The sequence below is a fragment of the Haemorhous mexicanus genome, chromosome 3 (assembly GCF_027477595.1).
Source record: "Haemorhous mexicanus isolate bHaeMex1 chromosome 3, bHaeMex1.pri, whole genome shotgun sequence".
In the NCBI taxonomy this organism is placed as follows: domain Eukaryota; kingdom Metazoa; phylum Chordata; class Aves; order Passeriformes; family Fringillidae; genus Haemorhous; species Haemorhous mexicanus.
Window position 1 is genome coordinate 47,009,335 of NC_082343.1, and position 22,622 is coordinate 47,031,956.

Consider the following 22,622-nt stretch of genomic DNA (forward strand, 5'->3'; position numbering starts at 1 on the left):
ATACTTTTTCCATATATTTTACTAGTTTCTTAGGATTCTGCACTTGTTCAGAGGTGTAATTCCAAAATGTTGGAGGTCATCATTGTCCTAAGCACTTGTGTATTCTATCCCACACACCCTGCCACTCATCACTGTCCAGCCTCCAGCCTCAGGGTGGTATTCTTAAATAGTTGTTTAACCTTAAACAAGACCTGAAACACATTCAGGAACCCGGGCAACAGGAACATGCTGGTTTGAACATCCTGAGTACATTCAGAATTCTCAAGCGCTGTTGTAATTAGCCGAAGAGGAAGATGGAGGAAAGTTTCTCCCCCATAGATTGGCTTTCCTTGAAGTAAAGATAAAAGGTGTAATTATTAATAGTTTCCAATAGATGGTTCCTGGAACACAGACGGGGTGGCAGTGCTGCATACAAACTCCAGGTTGGTTTCACGACCCTCAATTTTATCCTATCCTACTGCAGTGTTACAAAATGCAACAAAATAATGGCATTAATCCAGCCCCCAGAGCTGATAAATAGCATGGCAGAGAACACATACCACAAGAAAGATGTTACATAATTCAACTTTGAGAACGTGTACAGCAGCTGTAAGAAAAATGGCCTTTTTATCAAGGCTGGTTTTGATAGGATGGGTGTGGTAGTTTTAATCTGAAAAAGGGTCATTCTATATTATATATAAAGAAGTTTTTTATGATGAGAGTGGTGAGACACTGGAACAGGTTGCCCAAAGAAGTGGTGGATGCCCCATCCCTGGAAACATTCAAGGTGAGATTGGATGAAGCTCTGGGCATCCTGTTCTAGTGGAAGATGTCCCTGCTCATTGTGGGGGTTTTTGGATTAGATGATCTTTAAAGGTCTCCTACAACCCAAAGCATTCTATGATTCTACATTTCCGTGGACTCTGAGAGCAAATAAGTCAACATTGTGACCAGAGACTAATAAACTAATAAAATGAATGCTTATAAATAATTTTTCTAGGACACTCTATTCAGATCTATTGTTATCTCAACCCTTTGTGCCCTAGTTTGGGCTCCAGAAAGATTGATGGGTTTAAATCTGCAGGCAGTTAAATACCACACTGCTAGCTCACTGCCTCCCCAACCAAGGGCAAGAATTGAGAGAAAAAAAGCAAAGTTTGTGGGTTGAGATAAGGACAACTTATTAGGATAGAAGACAAAATAATAATAAAAATAATGAAAAAAGAATTAGAATATCCAAAGCAAGTGATGCACAGTGCAGTTGCTCAGCACTCACCAACTGATGCCCAGCCAGTTCCTTGAGCAGTGGCCCCAGGCCAGCTTTCTCCCCATTTTGTTTTCAAAGCATGACTCTATATGGTGTGGAATATCCCTTTGGCCAGTTTGGGTTGCCTGTTCTGGCTATGTCTCCTTCCAGCTTCTTGTGCTCTCCAGGCTGCTCCCTGGCAGGGTGATAAAAGAACCTGAAAAGTCCTTGACGTACTATAAACACTGCTTAGAAACAGCTAGAGTATGTGTGTTACTGACACTGTTCTCATCCTAAATTCAAAACACAGCTCTGTGCCAGCCACTAGGAAGAAAATTTACTCTGTCCTAGACAATACCAGGACAGGAAGTTAGAATGACTTTAAGACATTTGGAATTATATGTGTGTTCTGTTTAATTTTCATATATGCATTTTGAATTGCTAATGTTAGTCCAGAAACTCATGTGCACAATTGTCCTGAGACACAGAGAACAAGTGTTAAAGGAGCAGGAAGTTCTGCCGTCTCCAGAGAATGAGTTGAAAAAATTTCTTGTGTAACAGCTTGTTGCATACATAAAGTACATAATTTATGCTGGTTTTTTTTTTTTCTCTCTCTCCTTTTTTATTTCTTCCCAAGCTGAGAGGTAATGTTTTTCAAAGTAAGCATTCTCATTTAGCTAGGAAGAGATTTGGTCTAAAAACCTTGGAGAATGTTCTTGCAGAACAGTATGATGGGAGTATGACAGGAGTGTCCAGAACCCTCTGTGCTGACCATTGTTTGCAGCTGTGGCTCTCACAGGTCATGATATGTCACTTCTCAGGCTTGGCCTGAACTTTCACAGGGGCATTCACTTCGCATTTGTGGGCAATACGTATGTTTAAGTATTTGTGATAACATTTCAGAGTATGGTGGTTTTTTAAAGTAATAGATAGATAGATGGATGGATGGATGGATGTTCAAACCTCCCTCACCCACTGTTGTCTTTCAGGTTTTCTTGAGGGGTTTATTCATAGCACATTCTAGCTCTAAGAATGATGTGTAAATTATTTTAAAAATTATAAAGGAGCCAAAGTAGCTCTAAAGCACGTGATATGACTGACCCAAATAGATGACAATTGTTTCTCTCTCATTTGCTATAGTTCATTTAATACAACAACTGAAGAGAATGGATTGTTAAATCTGGTCTTTCAAAGAATCCAGCACAAGAAGCTGATGTATCATTTCAGTAATCAATAGAAGATACAAACTATTCACTTTAATTTGAAGATAGTTAAAATATTACAATCAAGCATTTAAATAAATGATCAAAAAGAAAACCAGAAAGGCTGTTTTCTACTGTACTTGAATTATGAGAAAAAAAACGGGGTCATGTAATCCTCAGAATAAAATTTTATATATGGATGACTGCTGGGAGAGACTGAGGTCTTTTGATAGATCTAATGTCCTTGATAAACTGACAGCAAGTTGGCAAGTGAAAGTCTCTATTGACAAATACAGACTTTCACAAATAGGAAAGGATTAATTTGAATTAATCATTTACATAAATTGTTTATATAGTAATGAATTTGCACACATCCCACTGTAGAAAGTTCAGCAGATTCCTTGTTAGTTTCTGGAGCCACCCAGTAAAAGCAGCAAAATTTCAGTGACGACTACAAAGCTATACTGATACTGATAACAACCAAATAGCCCTAAAAGAAGAGAAGGAGAGAAGTCTTTGAACATTTTAAGATATTAGATTATAGGGGTTTTTTTTCTTTTAGCTAGAACATCTTGTACATCTTTGAGAACAGATACTTCTCTTTAAAAAAGCACATGCGAAATGAAAGCTGCCAGCCTTGCTTGGAAGCTCTCCAGCTAGAATATCTTTTCATTTGGGATAGAGACAAACTTCAGTCCTCAGTTTCAACCTTTGTGATATCAGAACATGAACTGATGAGGTCAAAAGGGGAAAGGTGACCATAAATCTCTGACAAAGGAAAGAAAATCACTGCATGCAACACATCACTCTCCTTTTATTCTTGACCAACCTACATGAAAATTTACCTAAAAATTTCCATAATCTTCTAGCATCAGCCATGTGGCACTTAATTTTTTTTAAACCAGTGCACGAAGTCTTACTAATGTTTAAATTTTCTTAATTTATTTTGCATTTGCATACAATATGTTACTACAATAATGCTCTTCAGCAGTGCACTTTGAGTGCAGGATTTAACAACTCACATTGTGCTTGTTAGAAACTCATCAGAACAAGTTGTTTGACATGATCAGGCATGACTCCTGTTTTACCTGTACTGTGTTTCATCTTTAAGCAATAGGAGTCTCATGTGCTATAGTATTTCAAGTTAAGAAAAATCTGAGAAAACTATTTTAACAACAGAAAAAGGATAAAGTCTTGTTCAGAGTAGCTGTTTTGCTTTCTAGCACGAGCTATAATTATGTTAATTGCAATGATAAATGTTCCTTTTAAATGTGGTTTCTAGAGAGTGTAACCCACTCACTTTTTCAGGGGAAACAAATCCCATTTTTATGCACCTGAAAGCAAATGTTCATTTCACATTTTCTCTTTTTTTTTTCCCCTTCTCATGGATCTACAGAAATTTATGATGAAGGTAAGGAAGTTAAACATTTGGTATTATACTTCCTATGTATTCCTACAATTTAATTAATTCTGTTTATTAATTTTTAACAACAGCATCAAACTCACCTTCTTGAACATAAAACATACTGAATTTAAAAAAAAAAAGAATTTAGAAACCACAATGACTCTAGTTTGTTTTGGGGTTATGATTGTGAGGGACCAAAGGCAGACTGGAGAAAGGACTTTTGTCTGCTTTCTCTAATTTTCATTTCATACTAATCCTTTCAGTGAGAGTGTAGCATTACATGGTAAATACAAAAGCTTGAGACAATGAATAAATAACAGAAGTTACAGTAAAACATTTTGGAAAGCAGGGACAGCACATTTTTTACTTCTGTCACAAGAATGCTGTTTGGATGGTTTTGTGTCTCACCTGTGGGGTGGTTGGGCATTTGGAATGCCCATTTTTGGGATGGGGCTGTCACTGGCATTTGCTGGAGCTCTGTTTCTTGGGGCTGCTTTTTTTTTTTTTTTTTTTTTTTTTTTTTTTTTTTTTTTGTCTCATTAAGAATATGATAAAGCACTTGAACCTCCAAGCATTTTGAATAACTGACATTAAACAATTACCTGCAGTTTTCTCCAAAATGTGTTGCTTATTCATTTTCTACTTTAATTACCAGTCTATTCCCAATTCAACATCTGAACTGATTTCTTAACTGATTTTCATCCCCTAAGAGTTTACTTTTCTATGCTTTGGTCTTGCTTCACTGTCACTCTCCAAAAGTGAGCAATTCTCAGCAAGATAAGCAGTTCTATTTTAAGGGCTGGATTTAATGATGTCAGAGGAGTTTTCTTAGCATGATTCCTCTGCTGATCCATCTTTTCTTCCCACTCGGTTGTCTTATTCTTTATCTGTGAGTTTCTTTCTCGAGTGACAAGGATGATTCATGTTCCTTGTACCATACAACAACAGAAAAAGCTTAGTCACGATCCTTAACCTGTGAAAAATGCCTCCCTCCTCCGCTCATTTAGCTCTAAAATAACCAGGAAGATTTTTATTATTTCTTCTATGTCCTATGCAGATAAGGAGAAGGAGAATGGGGGAAGAGAAATCCTCAGTAGGGTAAAGGAGAAATCGATAAATTTTATCTTTCTCAGTGATTTCTTTTCCAAAACACTAGAAGTGCCTGAAAGTAGGCGTTTGTAATGGAAGTATTGCCTCACCCATAAATATAAATGTTTGTTTTACATATAAATCTGGAAGCAAACAATCAATAGTATTTACTTTTGATTAATTTTTACTGCTGTGTCTGCTATTCATTGTTGTGAAGTTTCCCATTGCTAGGAAAGTGATAACATAAATGTAGTGACAGAAATATTAATAATGAAGTATATTTGAAGTGTTTCTAATTCCGCCTTCCAACAGGTCAATATTAGCAAAATTGGGATCATTTAGCATGGTGCTGGCACAAGTATTTGTCATAATTTTTAATTATTCCAATCTTTTTAATGTAGCTAGTAAAATATTTCTGTGTTCTGTGAATAAGACATGCTTGTGGGGTTTTTTTGGCCAGCTGATTTATTCAAATTCAGATTTTTATGTGATATTTATATAGAACAAAATTACATGTTGTGATGCAGCTTTAAATTCAAGCCATTTTTACGAAACCTTTGGTTTAGCTGAACTATTTTTTCTGTTTTTTTTGGTTTTTTGACTGGCACAAAATCAGAGGTAACGGCTGATCAAGTTAATAAAAGAAGTTTGTTCTGTTACTTTTTTCTTGCTTTTTTTTGTTACCTCTTTTTTTCTTTTTTTTTTTTTGCAGTGACCATCATTATCTGGGAGTTGCTACCAGCAACCATCAACCATACTAATCTCTATGGCTGAATTTTTGCAGCATTTGCTGTCTGATAGTGAATTTCATAGAGAGTCTGTAGTGGTTTAAGAGTAAAGTATAAAGACATGAATGTGTATAGAATATATAATGTCTTGAGATATTCACCTTCCTGTTTGTTCTCATGTGACATGGTGTGCAGGCTACAGTGAGACAAAGAAAGGGGTTTTAGACTGCTTGAATTCACCCTTTGATATTGCTCTTATGTGATAGGAGCAGAGTGAGGGAATTTTAGCTCAATGTCTCCCGTCAGTGAATTGCTTTACTTTGTATCTTTAAAATTTAAGCAACTAAATGCTAGTGGCTTGGTGCCAACTACTGGAAACTGCAACCCAAGAGCACAGTAATTGCAAACGGGTTAGAATTGTTATTTTCTTCCATAGAAGAATTCAAGGGTTCTGGCCCTGGACGCTGTGACTTTGGAAAGGAAATTCTGTCTGTTTTGTATCAAGATTTTAAAATAAAAATGTATATTTCTATGAGCAAGAAGAAGACATAAAACTTCTTGGCTTATTGTCTGTAGCTTTGTAGTCTTTACTGCTTGCAGCCGTTTTCAAGTTCTCTGATGTTGCTGAAGATTTAATTTCCCAGTGTTAGTATTCCAAGCATCAGTTGTTTAGTTTTGCCTGACTAATCTTGTCTCGCAAGCCTTCTAGCTCTGTTCCAGGGTTACTTCACAAGTTCTGCAGTGATTCAGCCTGTTTCCACACACTCTGTTTTCACCACTGCTTGGGTTTTCTGGACTCCGCTTGGCACTCATCTGGCAAAACTGAAATGCCAGACTTAGAGCCATGGATGTCCTCAGCTCTCTGTGTAACCACAAGCAGAGTGCTCTGATTTTAGGTGGGCTGAATTCCTGATCAAAAGGGCCTTTTTTTAATCTGCTGGTTATTTAGTTGCCTTAAGCTACATTAATCTGAGTGTTTTGTCATCAAGTGTTAGGTCTGGCTGAGGTGGAGTTTGTTTTCCCCACAGCAGCCCTCACAGTGCTGTGCTTTGCATTGGTGTCAATAACACACCAGCGTTTTGGCTGTTGCTGAGCAGCACTGGCACAGCTTCAGCACTGTCTCTCCAACATTCCACCTCTCATCTGTGGGCTGATGTCAGAAAGATCTTGGGATAGGACACACCTAGGACACTAGACCTAAATTTACCAAAGGAATCTTCCATTGCATATGATGTCAGCTCATATATAAAAGCCACAAAAAGGAGAAACTGGAGGCACTTGTTTACAACATTTGCCTTCTGGAGCAACCATGATGCTTGCTGAAGCCCTGCTTCTGGGGAAGTGACCAGACATTTCCTGATGATGGGGAGTAGCAAATAAAATCTTTTTGTTTTTTTCCTTCACTTGTATGCATGCATGACCTCTCACTTCTGCTTTAGTAAACTGCCTTATCTCTCCTGTTTTCCATCTTTCTTTTTCTCCCCTGTCCAGCTGAGATGAGGGAGTGATAGACCAGCTTAGGGAGCACCTGGCATCTAGCCAAAGTCAACCCACCATATCAATTTTTTTTTTTTTTTTTTAGCTTTTCATTTCCAGCTTTTCATGTAATTGATCACAGTGGTATTAAGAGAACAAGCCTTCCTGTGTTTCCCAGCTGGCTGTTGCTCGGTATCAGAAAGAAGCTCTCATTAGTCATCTGAGGCTCTGTTCAGTGTGAGAGTTTAGACAGTATGTATTTGTGGGGAGCAAGAGGTCTCATTCAACACTTACCTGTTGTGGCCTCCTGTTCTAGGCAGCTTGTAGAACTGCACCATTGCTGCTTTTAGATAAATGCTGGCCTCCATCAACATTGGTCTCCAACTGATTGAGAAATTGCACATTAATAATGAAATCAATAAGTGAATAGATATTACATTGCTGTGGAAATATTTTGAGAATCATCTCCTCTACAGAAATGATTGTAATGTCATACAAATATTTACGTGTAGAACCATGGTGGGATGGTTTTAAACCATGGGACATCTTTCCCTCCTATTCCTCCCAGGTCCCTTTATTTATTTCCTGATTCCTTTCACTTCATGACTAATTCTGCCATCTGGGGTTTTCCTTTTTCTAAGTAAGGATTCAAAATTTTCAAGATTTACATGTATTCCACATCCATTGAATAATTTTTGTTTTGCCTTGCAGGTTGCTTAAATAAAAAGCTTTAATTTGCTTAAATGAAGGAAGTTGCAAAGAATTTTATGTAAACAAAGCACATGTTTCTTGTGCAGTCACTGTTTGTTTTTTTTTTTTTTTTTTCCCCAGTCATTAGCTCACAATAAATACTTATATTAGCTTGCTGGTTTTAAAAGCTTTCTTCAGCATCTTGATAAAGGCATTGATGTCAACAGCCTTACATCTCTGATCTTGACACAGGTTGTTTCAGACTGGGAACACCAGGGCCTAAATACACTTTTTCTCAGAATACATGGTAGTTGCTTTTTGTCATGCCAGTAAATGTGGTCAGAACCGGGTTTCCTATTTGATTTCTTTCTAATGGATCAAACCCAGAATTTCAGAATGTAATAAATTCTCTTGAATGAAAAAATTCACAGCTGCAATGTGGGTCCTGGGGAAGGGACTTGGAAAAGATTTTGTCACTGGAAGAACATTTCCTTTTTTGTGTTAATATAATTTTTTAGCATATATTTTATGTAAATATAATTCTTTCCATCAGTGGTGGGTGCAATATCCTGCTTGGTTTAATTTCTGTACTTGTGGTAGGTTTACATTTAAAAAGGTTCAAAACAGGTAACTGTAGGCTATTCTGTATTTAATTCCATATTTCTGCTTATGCATTAAGTCTAAGTGTCTAGATTTAGAAATAGAAGTATTTTTCAAATAACTTTGTGGTTTTCAAACAGTAAAAGTTCCTGAACTCCATGAAACTTGCAACATCCTTGTGATGATGAACATGATGGCTTTTGTATTCATATTTGCAGGTGTTTTTATGGAAGTATTGGTGTTGTATGTTTAACATGCTGTTGTCTACAGCATCTAAGTTCAAGATGGTCATTGTCAATGGCCATCCGTTTTAATGAAGTGTCAGTAGTCAGAGCTTTAAAGGGCATTGTTTTACTCCAATCTACATATGAAACAACCACTAATAGTCATATTTGAAACTTTTAATGGTGTCTTACAGTAGTTGCCTTGAAAAACACTTGCAAAGAAAAATGGGGTGCATGTTGCTTCTTTTATCGTACCACCACTTTACCATATTCAGTGCCATGAAAGCAGTTGTGTAGTATTTTTTTAGAAACCCATTAAAAGCAATATTGACTGGTCATAAGTTCCATCTAGACTGTTCAGGCTGGATCTGGGGCACAGAGGAAATACAAGGCTGTACAGCTGATTGTGGTTAAGTCATGCTGTACTATAAGTTATATGGACTGCAGTTTTGAAGGATTTACTGATGTAGTTCATTGTTTCATTTGATTTTTTAAAAATTATTTTTGAAGTCCATCAAAGCTATTTTTCCTTACACTTTAGTCTTTGTACTGTCGTTTTCCATATAGCACATATCAGTAATTCCATTCTAGTAATATGTACCTCTCATGGAATGAAGCAGGAAAAGCCTTTACATTCTTCTTAAAAACTTGCTATGTTATTTTGTATGAGTGTTTCTAGAGTGTGAATCAGTTCCTGTGTGACACATTCAGTATTTTTAAATTGCTTTTGTGAGTGACTAGACTTGCTTGAATAGTCATGTGTTAAATGCAATTGCTGTCAGGCTTTCTTAAGCATTTTATTTCTGAATAATAACATTAGAGAAGCTTTTTCTTTACATAAGCAAAGCATTGAAATAACTGTCTTGTTTAAATACTTCTAAATGCTTTCACATGGTTCTCTCTCTGGTACCTCCCTGAAGATCAGAGCTTTTTCCACTTTTCTCACACATTTGAAGATTGTGCAGACGTGTGAAGAAAATTCAGCAAAAAAAAAAAAATCAGCATTTGCTTTCAGTAGAGTTCTCATTGGTCTAAGGGGTGTTTTTGTCTAGTAGAAATAAGGCTGTTTGTATAAAAAGAATGGAAGGGCAATGGCTGACTCAGAATCATGGATGCCTTAAGGTTATTCATCAGCCTCTAAAAGGTCTCATTGTGAGGTTCTCAAAAGCACAAATGGTTTTAAAACATGTATCTATGATTAATTTCCTGCAGCTTCTCATGTGTGTCCAGGAGTGCAGCAGTGCAGCCATAGGCACAGCAGTGCAGGTGCAGTTGTGTGAGTCTTTGGTCTGTGAGGAGACTGATTACATGTCTGTGCCTGTGACAGTCACATATGTGCAAAGTTGTACTGCTACAAAGGGAGGGTTGAATCAGGTATAACATATCTTACTCCATATTGGGTTGGTATTCATGATAAAATAGGTATCTTTTTTTTGTTCTATATTTGCACATTTTACTACATAGCTTTTAGGTTGTAGGTTATGAGTGCTTTTTTGCATTTTAATCCTCTTTCTATTAAGAAAACATGGAAAATATATTTCCAAATTTTAGCTTATTATTTTTGATTTTGGTTTGTAATAATACTCTTTACATCAAATTAAACAGCTCAGATCTTAATAATCTGTCATTGCCTGGTCTTCCAATGTATTGAATTCGAAAGCTGTTTATATTCTTTTCAATGCTAATTTACTCAGCTCTGATTCTTGCTGTTCTGTTCTAAATTGCCTTTTCTTTAGAAATGACTTTTGGGTAATAAGATGACTCCAAATTAATCTTGTAATCCTGCTGCAGAAATATTGCATTAGAGATGGGCAGTTTACATGAAGTTTTACAAGCAGTGTGATTTGTCAGTCCCGTATGCTTTCAATCTGAAATTATTATCCTTAAAGTTTGCCAGTTCTGAAAACTTCCAAGTATTTTTGTATACCCCACATTCTTGGGGAATAAAATGTGAAGAGTTTTGTGTTAATATAATTGACACTCCTGAATTGCATAGCTTGTAGTACTTCAATGGATAAGTTATTCTTTGAAAACAAATGGTTTTTTGTTCAGCTTGGTTTTATTAGAGGAATAACTATGAATGTATTGTCCAACTTGGAAATTACTCTGAAATTGGAAATTTTAAACATAAAGAAAATAAGACTAATGACAAATAATGTGGTTGTTCGCAACTGCCTTGCTTAATAATGCCATTCATACATCTGTGCAAAAATCTGTGGGCATGATGGATTGAATTAGTCAGCATTGTGGCTTCCAAGTAGTCTTACTTGAAGGGTCCTCTGAAATGTTATTATTGCAATATTACAATAAATTTGGTAGCAATTCAGTGTCAGGTATCATCTTGGATGTTGCATCTTTACCAGAGAAGTCCAATTATTGAATTTAATTTTTTTTTTAATGTGAAAAATTTGAAGTTTTCTGCTGGAAATAGAATGGAACATTTTAAAAATCTAAGGTTATTTCAGTGGGCAATCATGGTCCAGCAACTACTTGCGGTGCAGTTTCTGCCATGAAGATAAATGCTGTGTATGTAGTTATGAAATGAGCTGTTAAAATAGAAAATGAACTTACAGATATGTACATGTCCTGGAAGACAAGCTCCAAAATGGAAGGCAGTTTCATAGAGCCAGCCTTGCTTTCTATCCTTTTCTGTATTTTTCTGTTTCATCTTTTCACTTTGTCTCCAAAAGAATGTTTTGATTATGATTGCCTCTCAGAAGCCCTAAGTGGAAAATGCTGTAAATGTTTTTTACATTTAAGAAACAAACTGAAGACTTGCTTGCATTCTTCTAATGGACAAAGTAATAATAATTAAAAAGAATTGCTTTAATCCTCTTGGAAAAAAAAATTATAAAAACCCGCCCCTCTATTTTTCACAAAAGTGATTGAAATTTTTTAGAACCTACCTTTCTCCTGTTCAGCTACAAGTGAGAATTTAACAATATAGGTGCTAAACAGGCAAGTCAATATAGCCAAAGTAAGGGCAAGGTAATATTGCTGTGATTTTGTGGGTTATGCTGTTCTCAGCTTTTGTGCAACAGGCAATCAAATCTTTATGTTAGATATCAAATTTATGGGTAACAAAATAGAATACTTTTGATAAAAATGCTGGTGAAATTTTGACATTTTGTTTATATTACTGACTTTGTTAGTTGGGTACCTATGTGTGCCGTTGATAAAGTTTGCAGGTAAATCTGAAATGGTGGTAGGGCAGTGTGTTCACACCAGTTTTTTTCTCTCTTCCCCAGTGTGATGAGTAGCAGACATTCCAAAGTGCTCATCTTTGGCACAGTGGGCCTGACATTATCAAATGCCATGTTCTTTCCTTGTGCCTTTGGAAAAAGTGGTGGTGCTAATGGTAGTTCAGAGCTAAGTCATCATATCTTATTGTCAAGACTGTGCCTGTGACAAACTCCATGGCTTTGACTATTAGTAAAAATTCATGTCATTCAGTCTTTCAAAGACATTTTTCAATGTGCCTCCCTGCATTTTGACTGCTATGCAGTTTGTTGACAGTCAAAATATACCTTGTGTCCCTCAAGCTTCTCTTTTCTCAATAAATATAAGAGCCAGAAACTCTTGACAGTTTCTTAAAAATGCTAAAATTATTACCTTTGAAGTGCTTGGGTGCTTCACCACCTATCTCTCTTTTTTTTTTCCTCAACCAAGAAATTCAAAGTTCAATAAATGCTAACACATAAAAGATAAAGAAGGACAAAAAATAAGCATGGAAGGGAAATAATTGTGTGTTGCTATCATAGCCATTTAGTTAAATTGATCTTCAGCACTAAAATGTAGCTGCCAGAAATGTAAGATAGTATGATTTTTTTGAGTTTATTTTGTAATGAATCTGATATTCCAATCAAACAGAAGATCAGTCTTCTATGGTAAAAGAAAGGGTATACATACCATAATAAGAAATTAAAGTTCTTAAAATTAAATATAGGATTCCTATATGGAAGAGTAAGGCTGCTTATGGAGTTATCACATTTATAGACTCATAAAATATTTACTTACCACTTCTTCTTGGTGAGTGTGCTGTACATGATGTTCTGTCAGTGAAGTATGAACTCAGGCTCTTGACAGTGTCTTGTCAGACAGTCTCTGCTCCTGTCCGGTGCTAGTCACCTGCATTTCAGCATAAGGAATATATAAATCTTCAGAAGAAATTGAAGGCTTACTCGTGCCTTAACAAGATTTATTTGTTCTTTCATGAGTGATTAAACTGATTATTGATAAATAGAAACTGTTGTAAAAATATTGGGAGGAAATGGCTGTAGTTTCATGGAATAAAAGTGAATTTGATCACTTTAATGTTCTTTTACTCAAGATTTATGCTGTTTCTCAAGAGGAAGAATTACTTGGATGTGATTCTGAATTTTCAGAACCCCCAAATACTGTTGAGTTAGCTTGGATGTCTTTGAACATTTACCTATCCTGGAAGATAACGAATTCTCTCTGATAGTATTAAAGCAGTGTGGGACAAAGCAATTTGCAGGTTGATGGTCTTCAATGTGCTTAAAGACCACATTACTCTTTGGTAAAATAGGGAGAATATTCAAAAAATATCTTCCTCTGCACACCATTTATCTTGGAAGGATATAATTTGTAGGAAAAATGGGTGAATATGAAGACATTTAACAATACATGAGTTTGTAGAGGGTAGCATGACACACATCTAAGCTGCTCTTACAGGCCACCTACTTTCAGCACAAGGAAAAAGGATTCGAGATTCTAGGACATATTTTTTACTAAACAAGTAATGGCTCAAAGTACACAGTGTTCTCTCATCTTCCTTTCTTTCTTTCTTTCTCAAAAGGCGCCATTTTATTAAACAGACCAGTATATCATTTCTCTTTGCCTTTCAGTCTGCACAAGGTGGTGGACATCGAACACTGCTCTATGGGCACGCAATCTTGCTGCGCCATTCCTACAGCGGCATGGTATGTAACTGTGTCACATCAGTTGGGAAGTAGCAGTGATTTTTTTTTTTTGTATAAAAGTTATGTTTGAAAGTGCCCAGAGTATTGCCATTTACTGATGTCTGGAGAATCACTCACATCAGAGGCATTCTGCTGCATTTCCTAGAAACTTTTATGAAGGGTAGGTGCTTAGAAATACAAATGCAAGTTGGTTGTATCTGGGTAAGTGCCAAAACTAAGTCTGGCTCCCCTAGTGCTGAATCCCGTTTGTCAGTCTGAGTTTGTGAATTTTCATTTCTTTCCCCTTTGATTTTCCGTATTGCATAGGCTGTGACTGAATCTACAGCTGGCACCTTGCTGTCAACCTGAGCATGTTAGAAACTGAGTGGAACAGGAGATTCCTTCTTACATGTATTTTGGACAGAAGTCTTAGCTGGAAATTCCCTGATGAATTATACAGGTTCCAAACTCCTTACCTAAAAGTGAAGCTTCATGGAGCTGAAATCTGATGCAACTAACTCCATTATTTCCACTCTTAGTACTCCCATCTCAGTGAAAAGATAACCTGAGTAGACTGAGAGGTTATTTTAGAGCACATATTTTTGTCAAGACTCCTTGAGTGCACTTGAGCTTATCAGGCATACATGTTCTTGGTAATAACTACTGGCGATAATCTAAGAATATTTAATCCCATGTTAGTAGGTTGATGGCTTTTTATATTATTAGAAGTGAGCAGAACAAGTAATGTATGCTTTTTTCTCTTGGTAGTACCTATGCTGTCTCTCTACATCTCGATCGTCAATGGATAAGCTGGCATTTGATGTAGGATTGCAAGAAGACACAACAGGTAACCACTAGTATAAAAGACTATATAATGAAGAGTACTGTCAGTCTAAAAATGAAAGTCTAAGAATTGCTTAGTTAGAATATTTGCTTGATTTTTAAAGCTTTGCTTTAGATAGGAGTAGTAAAAATAAGAGCTGCAACAATTTAACAGTTCAGAGGTCGGAGTTCTTTTCTGAATAGCATGGTTTTAGTTAAAGAAGCCCATCTGACAACAAGATTTATCATGGGAACAGAATTTGTGACTTCAGTATTTGCACATGTTCTGGGGGTTAGAGGCACTAACAGTCAGTAAAAGTTGAAGAACATATTTGAATTTGGATTAATGTGATCTTTCAGATATTATTTTAAGTGATATGTAAATGCTTATTTTCATTGCCCTTAGTTATGGGTTACTCTGTTTGTCCAAATTCTCAGTAGAATATTCTTCAATGTCTTTTCCAGAATCTGTAATGAAAGTGACAGGGAATTTTTTAGCAAAAGCAGCCTGGACCAGGTTGCCTAGGGAACACAGAGAGCCATCACCTTATTCAGCTCTGGAGTCACTGTTCCAGAGTGACTGTTCCAATTACTCTTTTGCTTATGTGCATTATTTAGAGCTGAGTTTCCAACGAGGTGATGCAGGAATGATACTAGTTATGGAAAGCACATGGACACTTGGTTTAGCCCAGTGAAAACTGGATCAGAACTTTTAAGACTGAAACAAGTGTGACAGTAACATCAGTAACATTGGGCCCTTTTCTTTCTTGTTTCATTCTTTGCTGTTACTCAATATTGACATTAGGTGAGGCTTGCTGGTGGACCATACATCCTGCTTCCAAACAACGATCAGAAGGAGAAAAAGTGCGCGTTGGAGATGATCTGATTTTAGTCAGTGTCTCTTCAGAAAGGTATTTGGTAAGTTGTATAAAATTATCTGTACAGTGCTTCTTCTACAGAAAAAAAAAAAAAAGTTAATGAAAGTTTTACAGTAAAATCTGGCTTACATTTCCACCTCCTAAACATAAAACTCAAGGTTCTTAAACTGTTTTCTTAAATAATATTTTGCAAAACAACATACTGAAGGTCTGGAAAATATGATATATGGCTAATCTAATTTTTGTTCATTTCAGTAGTGGAATAGAAGTTTAAAATTTTGCTTAGATGAAAATAAGTGATTACAGAAAAAAGAAATATTTTCTAGATTTCGTGATTGAGATGTTTAGAATCCATGTGAGTGTTCATAGTTTAACAACACTATCATATATTTTAAAACGTTGTACAAAATTTTGGGATATCTAATATAGATACATTGGATTTGTGGGCTTAGCAGGTCCATATTTTATTCAGATGATGTACAGTGTAATATATAGAGCTACTGACATGTCAAATGAAATATAATTGAAATACTCAATAGTTAAATTAATTGAAATATTTTACAAGTTATTGTGCTAGCTGCTATCACTGGTTTACACAGCTTTCTTTTTCACAAGAAGACTTCCCATTTGTTCTGTAACAAAGCAGGTCAATACTTTAAGATGTATTTCTTTTTTATTCTTGGTGTTGCAAACACCTGAACTACTCTTTATGGCAAAAATAAGGTGAAAATAAGAAGAAAATAATTTTGCTGGAAGCTTCTGAAAAATCAGCCCTAGTGATTTGGCCCAACAACTAAAAAAAAAATCTTTATTGAGGAAGTGTTTTGAGTTTGTCAAAAATCTGTCTCAGATCTAGGAGGGCATTGAGAATATTGGAGGGCCTTGAGGGGAAGACGTTTGAGGAGCAGCTGAGGTCACTTGGTCTGTTCAGCCTGGAGGAGACTGAGGGGAGACCTCATTACAGTTACAGCTTCCTCATGAGGGGAAGAGGAGGGGCAGGCACTGATCTCTGCTCTGTGATGACCAGGGACAAGACCCATGGGAATAGCCTGAAGTTGAGTCAGGGGAGGTTTGGGTGGGATATTAGAGAAGGGTTCTTTATCAGAGGGTGGTTGGGCACTGGAACAGGCTCCTCAGAGAAGTGGTCACAGCGCCAAGCCTGACAGAATTTGGAGATCGCTTTTGGGCACAGGCGTGATTCTTGGCGGGGGTGCTGTGCGGGGCGCGAAGTTGGACTTGATGATCCTTGTAGGTCCCTTCTAACTCTGGGTATTTTATGATTGTATGAGATGTGCATATAATATTAAAGTTTATTCTCTATTATTCACTTTTTAAAATGAGTTTTAAAATTTTTTGAAAAGTATTTCAGAAAGAAGTGAATAGTTTAATAAGATGGGAAGTATAAAATGGAAAATATTCTCCCTTCTATTGGAAAAACATGGGAAAATGAGAATACAATTGTTATAATATAATTGTAACTTCTAATTAGAAGCTCAATAGCTCATTTAATTAGTTTTTTTTTTTTTTGTAATTAGATATTCTGAAAACTTTCTGGTCATCTTTGCATTTAAAAATAATTTTAAATAATTACTTTTATTAGAATTGTGACTACACATAGTGAAAAAACAACTTCTTGTGGACTGAATTTTTGAGAAATCCAATCAATGAAAAGGTTTTATTCAAAGACATTGGATTTCTTTGTATTGCTGAATTGAGTTGCTGAAGTTGAATTCTAGGTGCAGATTGTTTCTCTGTGTAGGCATATCCTGGCCTCTGATTAGTAATAATCAGCTCAGCTATTGTTTAGGGTTTGTGCCTCAGCTGTTGATTCTCAAGGCTGTACCACGTACTTTTTTATACAGCAAGAAGCACAATTCTGACTTCAGAGACTGATTTTCCTGAAGATGTGGAGTTAATGCATGTACTGCGTGTTCTGTGCAAAATATCAATATACTAAAAATAAATAATATTTTCAGTGCAGAGAGAAGTAACACTGTATTACAGTCTTAAAGTGTTTTAGTGCTAGATTTTAATGAATAGTTATTAAGGCTATTTCAGTTATATAGCTCTGGTTTGATAGTAAGATGGAGCAAGGATTCAGCAAATTAATTTTGCTCTAACATGCACTTACACATTTTTATGATCAGATATTTTTCAAGACTAGATAAGAGCTGGTAAACTACGTAGCTCCACAATCAAAAAAATATTTGTGGCTTTGCTACCTATTCAGTAATTATATTAGCACTGTCAAGAAAGCAGTGAAGTTTTTATGAAAATTGAAACAGTTGATAAAGAATAATCGGCGAGTTGCGAATATTTTTCATGAAAGCTGTCTCTCTGTCTTAAACTGTTTGTCTTAATCCATTTGGCTGTTTCCAAAATAACTTCAAAGGATATGTTTGAAAATATTCACAATTCAGTGTTTACAAGTTGAATGCAGTATCATGTTGTAGCTGCTATTTTGTACAATTGTTAAAAGAATGTAGCAACTGATATCTTTTACAAAAGTTAGGACTGTGGAGAGATGAAGTTATTTTTGTGAATCTGCTCCAATAGTGAGACCAAATAAGCTCTATTGAGTCCCGTTGGGGAGTGCTTTTTCTAAGGGAGTGGAATTCCTTATATAGATCCCTTGACAGAAAATGATGTCCATTAGGATGCTGAGGGTTGGGTTTGTGTATGTTGCATACTCTACAGTTAAAATCTTAGGAAAATGTAAGTTCCCCATCAAATGTTTTATGTAAATATGCTGTTAGGAATAGGACTGGGATGTTAGCTTTGTATATTCCAGTATTGCTCTGTGTTTTCAAGTAATTTTCTAATTCTTTCTGAATGAATTCAAATAGGTTAACCATCCTGGGGCAATGATGTGCATGTAAAAATAACAGATGAAAAGAGTTCATTCACAAGGCATGGCTTTTTCAAAATGTAGTCAACTCTTAGTTGAATTTGTATAATGCAAGAGGAGAGAAGAACTATGTCAGCTACCTAAGTTCATCTTCCAGTTGTCTGGCTTTAGCTTAATTAATTTAACATGGACTTTGACACTTTATGATCTCAGTGTAATCAGCAGATTTGTGTTTAGACCTCATTTGGTTGGCAACACTCTTAAGTATTAGGAAAATATCAGGACTTTGTTGTAGTACCCCTTCTCTTTCCAAAAAATAAAATACTTTGGGATAATTGGCTCCATTTTCTCCCCAAAGAGTTATCTTTCTTTTTACACCAACTAAGTACTAAACTGATAGAAAGATCAGTGTAAAAATTATAAGCTAAAGGTCCAGAGAGGTGGATTTTGACTTTTGACTCACAGCAATGTCCCAGGGCAAGTCATTCACTTGCTCTGACTCTCATTATCTACCTAGACAATGGGGTTTTGGATCCTTATTATGCTGTGTAGAATTTCTGAGGAGAAGCACTTACATAAGTGCTTGTGGCATTATATAATGTCTGAGCTGTGCTATTGCCAAATACTTCAGAGGGAGAACTTGGCTCTGCTGAACTCTGTTAGCATAGAGCAAAAAGATTTTCTGCTATAAATATTGCCACCATTTAAGTTCAAGCCAGAGTTGCCGTGTTTCCCTTCTTGAGGCAGTACAGCCTGACAAAGAACAGATGTGATATTTCCAGCATGTTTCCCCAACTTGTACATAGTAGTATCTTCCTCAGCACTGAACTTTGCCTATGCCTCTTGTTAACTCCATATCCTGATTGCTTTCAATATTGCCAGCTTTCAATAACTTAGAAGTTCAGTTAGTTTCCATTTCTTTCAAATTCATGAAGCCTCTAAATAGCTTTTAAACACAATTCAAGAAAAAGAATTAGACATGAAGCTGAAATAGAAAATGCATAAATGAAGGAAAAACTGAAAATTGTTATCCATCAGGTTGATGTTATTCTGGCTGAGAAATCAGGAAAGAGGGAAACCCCCAGCTTTGAATCTACGGTGCACAGATTTCAGTATAATATAAAAGTTGCATATACCCTGTGGTTTGTGTGTAGTTACTGAGTTACTGTCTCAGTGACTGCAGTGCTGACCTGCAACTGCATTATGCAGATCTGTGAACAAGCATTGACATTTAATTGATTGATATGACTTTTCTTTTTTATTTTGGCTACTGACAACTAACAAGAAACTAATTGGGAACTGATGGCAGAGTTATCTTTCAAAAATAATCGCATCCAAATTAGATTGAACTATTTTAAAGGTGGAGTTGATATATGCCATTACTCCTGGAAAGGAGGATAGATTCCTAAATATTGAGAAGGTACCACTTGTGTATCCTTTTGCATCAAATAAATCGTTTATTTTCAGCTCCTAGTTTTATTTCTTTTGTCATCATATGCTTGGAACAGCTTCCAAGTATCTGTATTGCTTCTTAGTGCAGTAGTATAAGGAAACAGCAGTGTGTGAGGGTTTGTTTTTTGAAACATAAAAAAAAAATATTCTTCCCTTTCACATTTTTTCTAAAAGTATCAAACTCAGTATTGGACTTTACTCTCTTCTGTGTAAATCCACAATTCCATCATTTCTCTTTGTGAAGAAAATATAAAAAAGGTTTTTGTGAAAAATAATTTTAATCTGCATAAGCAAACCTGAAATTAGTGGAACCAAGGTAGTGTTAAGCTGCTCTGTTACACTGATCATAATGCAGTTCCCATGGAGTTTTTATACAATGATTTGAAATGTAATTGTGGAGGCTGGTAGGACTTTCCAATAATTAAGGTTGTCAAGCTGCTCTGCCTTATGGAGTCCTGCTTCCAAGTGCTTATAATCAAGAACATGTGATGTAAAAAGTCACTTACTAGAATTAGTAGCATCTATTACCAGGTTTCTTCCTTTTTTTTTTTTTTTTAATTTATAATCAGTCTTAGATATTTTTTTTATTTCATCCAGAAGAGCTCAGGTGTTATTGAGCTCAAAGAAAGGAAAAAAACCAAAACTGCATGATTAAGAAAATTGATGTAATTTTCTTGTGTACTACTTGGCAACTTATAAAAAAACCCCCCAAAACCAAAACGAACAAACTAAAAACCCCCCAAACAATAAAAACCCGAGAAAATGAATAAAAAGGCAACAAGTCTCACCCTGGTTCAACTTAGTAAAGAAATGTTCTCCTGAAACACTGGAGCTTGATCATGACCAGGGAAGAGTGTTTAAATTTTCTTTGAGTAGGTAGAAGTCTGATGACTTTGTCTATTTTACAGAAGCTAGCACCTCCTGTGTGCTAATGAACTGTTTAAACTCCCTCTACAGTGAATAATTACATACATGCCAACCCTGGTGGGAGCAGATATTCCTTGAAATGGATTGCTCAAGGCAGGAATGAAGCCAGGCACTGTATTGACAGCTGAGAACTCAGTGTTGTGTGTGCTGCTGGTGATCTCCTGTCATTTAAGATATGTGGAGGAAGAAGCTGTGACAAAGTAGAAGGAACAAAAGGCAGGTGATGTATCAGTGACAGGAGTGGGACTGAATTGGGAAGGAGGGAAACTGAGTGGGACTTGATGAGTGGCTGGAAAGATTGTCAACTGAAGGTAGGCAGGTAGATAGGGACTATCCAAATTGTCTGGGACAAGAAGCTGGTGACAAGGGAAGAGTAGGCACCCCCTGGTTGAAGTTGTGCTCAAATTAAGGATAGAAAAACTGTGTGGTTTTGGCAGCGGGAATTGAGACAAGAATCAGTGGAATTAAAATGGAAATGAAGGATGACAAGAGAGATCTGTAGAGGAATGAGCTTTCTGGGGAGAACCAAACTGCTGGACAAAGATCCAGAGAAAAGCCAAGAAATGAAAAGGGTATTGAAGGTTAGGAGAGAGACTGAGATTCTTGTGAGATTCTGAAAAGAAGTCTAATGCTGGCTGATGTGGTGAGGAAGAGCTTGAGCAAGAATAAAAAGCTAAAAGACCCTGCTTAGGCTTTGTAAGTCTAAGGAGAACTTTTTGAAGTAGGAGGAGGTCCTAATTCTGGGTGATAATGTGGGCTGTAATTAGGTCAGGGAGCTGGTTTGGCTAAATGGGAGACATAGAATTGTAGATTCTATGTTTGGGTTGGAAAGAGTCTGGAAGATCATCTAATTCCAACCTCCCTCCTGTGGGTAGGTTTACCTGCCACTAGAGCAGGTTGCTCACGGCCCCATTCAACCTGGCCTTGAATATTTCCAGGGATGGGGCAGCCCCAGCCTCTATGGACAGCCTGTGCCTATGTTTCACCATCCTCACACGAATTTCTAGTGAGACTGGGGTAAAGTTGTGGAAAGGAAAAGAGAGTGGTAGAGGCCTGGACCAATTAGGCTAGATAGCTGCTACCAGCAGCTATCCAGGAAACCCATTGTATTAAGGCACAGCACTTACATCGGATATGCTGACAACTTCTGTCATTATTTTTATAGTAGTATAAGAAGGAAATGTCTGAAAAAGGGTTTTCAATTACCCACGTGAACCACAGGTAGAGAACTGTAATAGCGTAATTTGTTTTTGACCTTTTTTTTTCAATTTAGGAAAATTACATATAAATGATAACATAAAAGTAGTTTTCTTAAATTTTAAAAAGTCACCATCATTCAAAAATGCAAAAGTTTTGGTACTGGTATACTTTTAGGACATCTCCTAAGTATACAGTCACACTGGATTTTTATGGAATGCTATTTTAGTGATGATAAAAGTTCAATGGATGTGTCAGGATTGTGTAGCAGGAGAGCTGTGGTATGAAGCAACTTTGAAGATGAAATTTCGAGCTGGGAATTGCATTTGGAGTATTGGTACAATTATTTTCCTGAAGAATTAGATTCTGTACCAGACTCTGCTGTGGAATTTGCCGAGTAGATGATCTTGTATACTAGGCTTGCTTTCGAGTGCTCACTACTCATCCCTTACTGGCAATATTCCATACTGGAGTTGTGTCTCTTGCATCTCCTTCTTCTATTAGAGATTGAAACCTCAGAGTTGCTCAGTATTGATACCAGCTGCTGAGGCGAGTGTAAAATGTGGCTTGACCAATAAACTACATATAATGCAGTCACCTCAACCTCAGCATCCTAGATTAATGAAAATTTCTTAGTTTAATCTCTGTACCTCCCTTCCCCAATGGAAAATGGGCTATAATACTGCTTCTTTGGGGTTTTGAGAAAATGAAATCATTAATATTTGTTGTGTTTTGTGAAAAACTGTAATTGGTGCAAGAGAAAAGCCTATGAGGAAATTATTAATTCTGTTTTCAAAGCTTTGAAGATTTGACTATATTGAATAAAGCATAAGGCTGCAAATTGCAGATTGAGGGTGAAACAAAGCACTGAGCAGCTGTTGACAAAGTGAGCTCCATTATCCTGTATATACAATGAGGCAGGACATGTGCAAAAATA

General features: G+C 36.4%; 1 protein-coding gene across 1 annotated transcript in view; it reads left to right on the top strand.

The window, feature by feature from the left end:
- LOC132325703 (ryanodine receptor 2-like) overlaps positions 1 to 22,622 on the top strand; it is a 132,546-nt gene that overhangs the window by 28,253 nt on the left and 81,671 nt on the right. The window contains exons 3-4 of the mRNA XM_059843286.1: positions 13,508 to 13,582; positions 15,071 to 15,301. Coding sequence (XP_059699269.1) covers positions 13,508 to 13,582; positions 15,071 to 15,301 — 306 coding nt within the window. The remainder of the gene's footprint in view (positions 1 to 13,507; positions 13,583 to 15,070; positions 15,302 to 22,622) is intronic.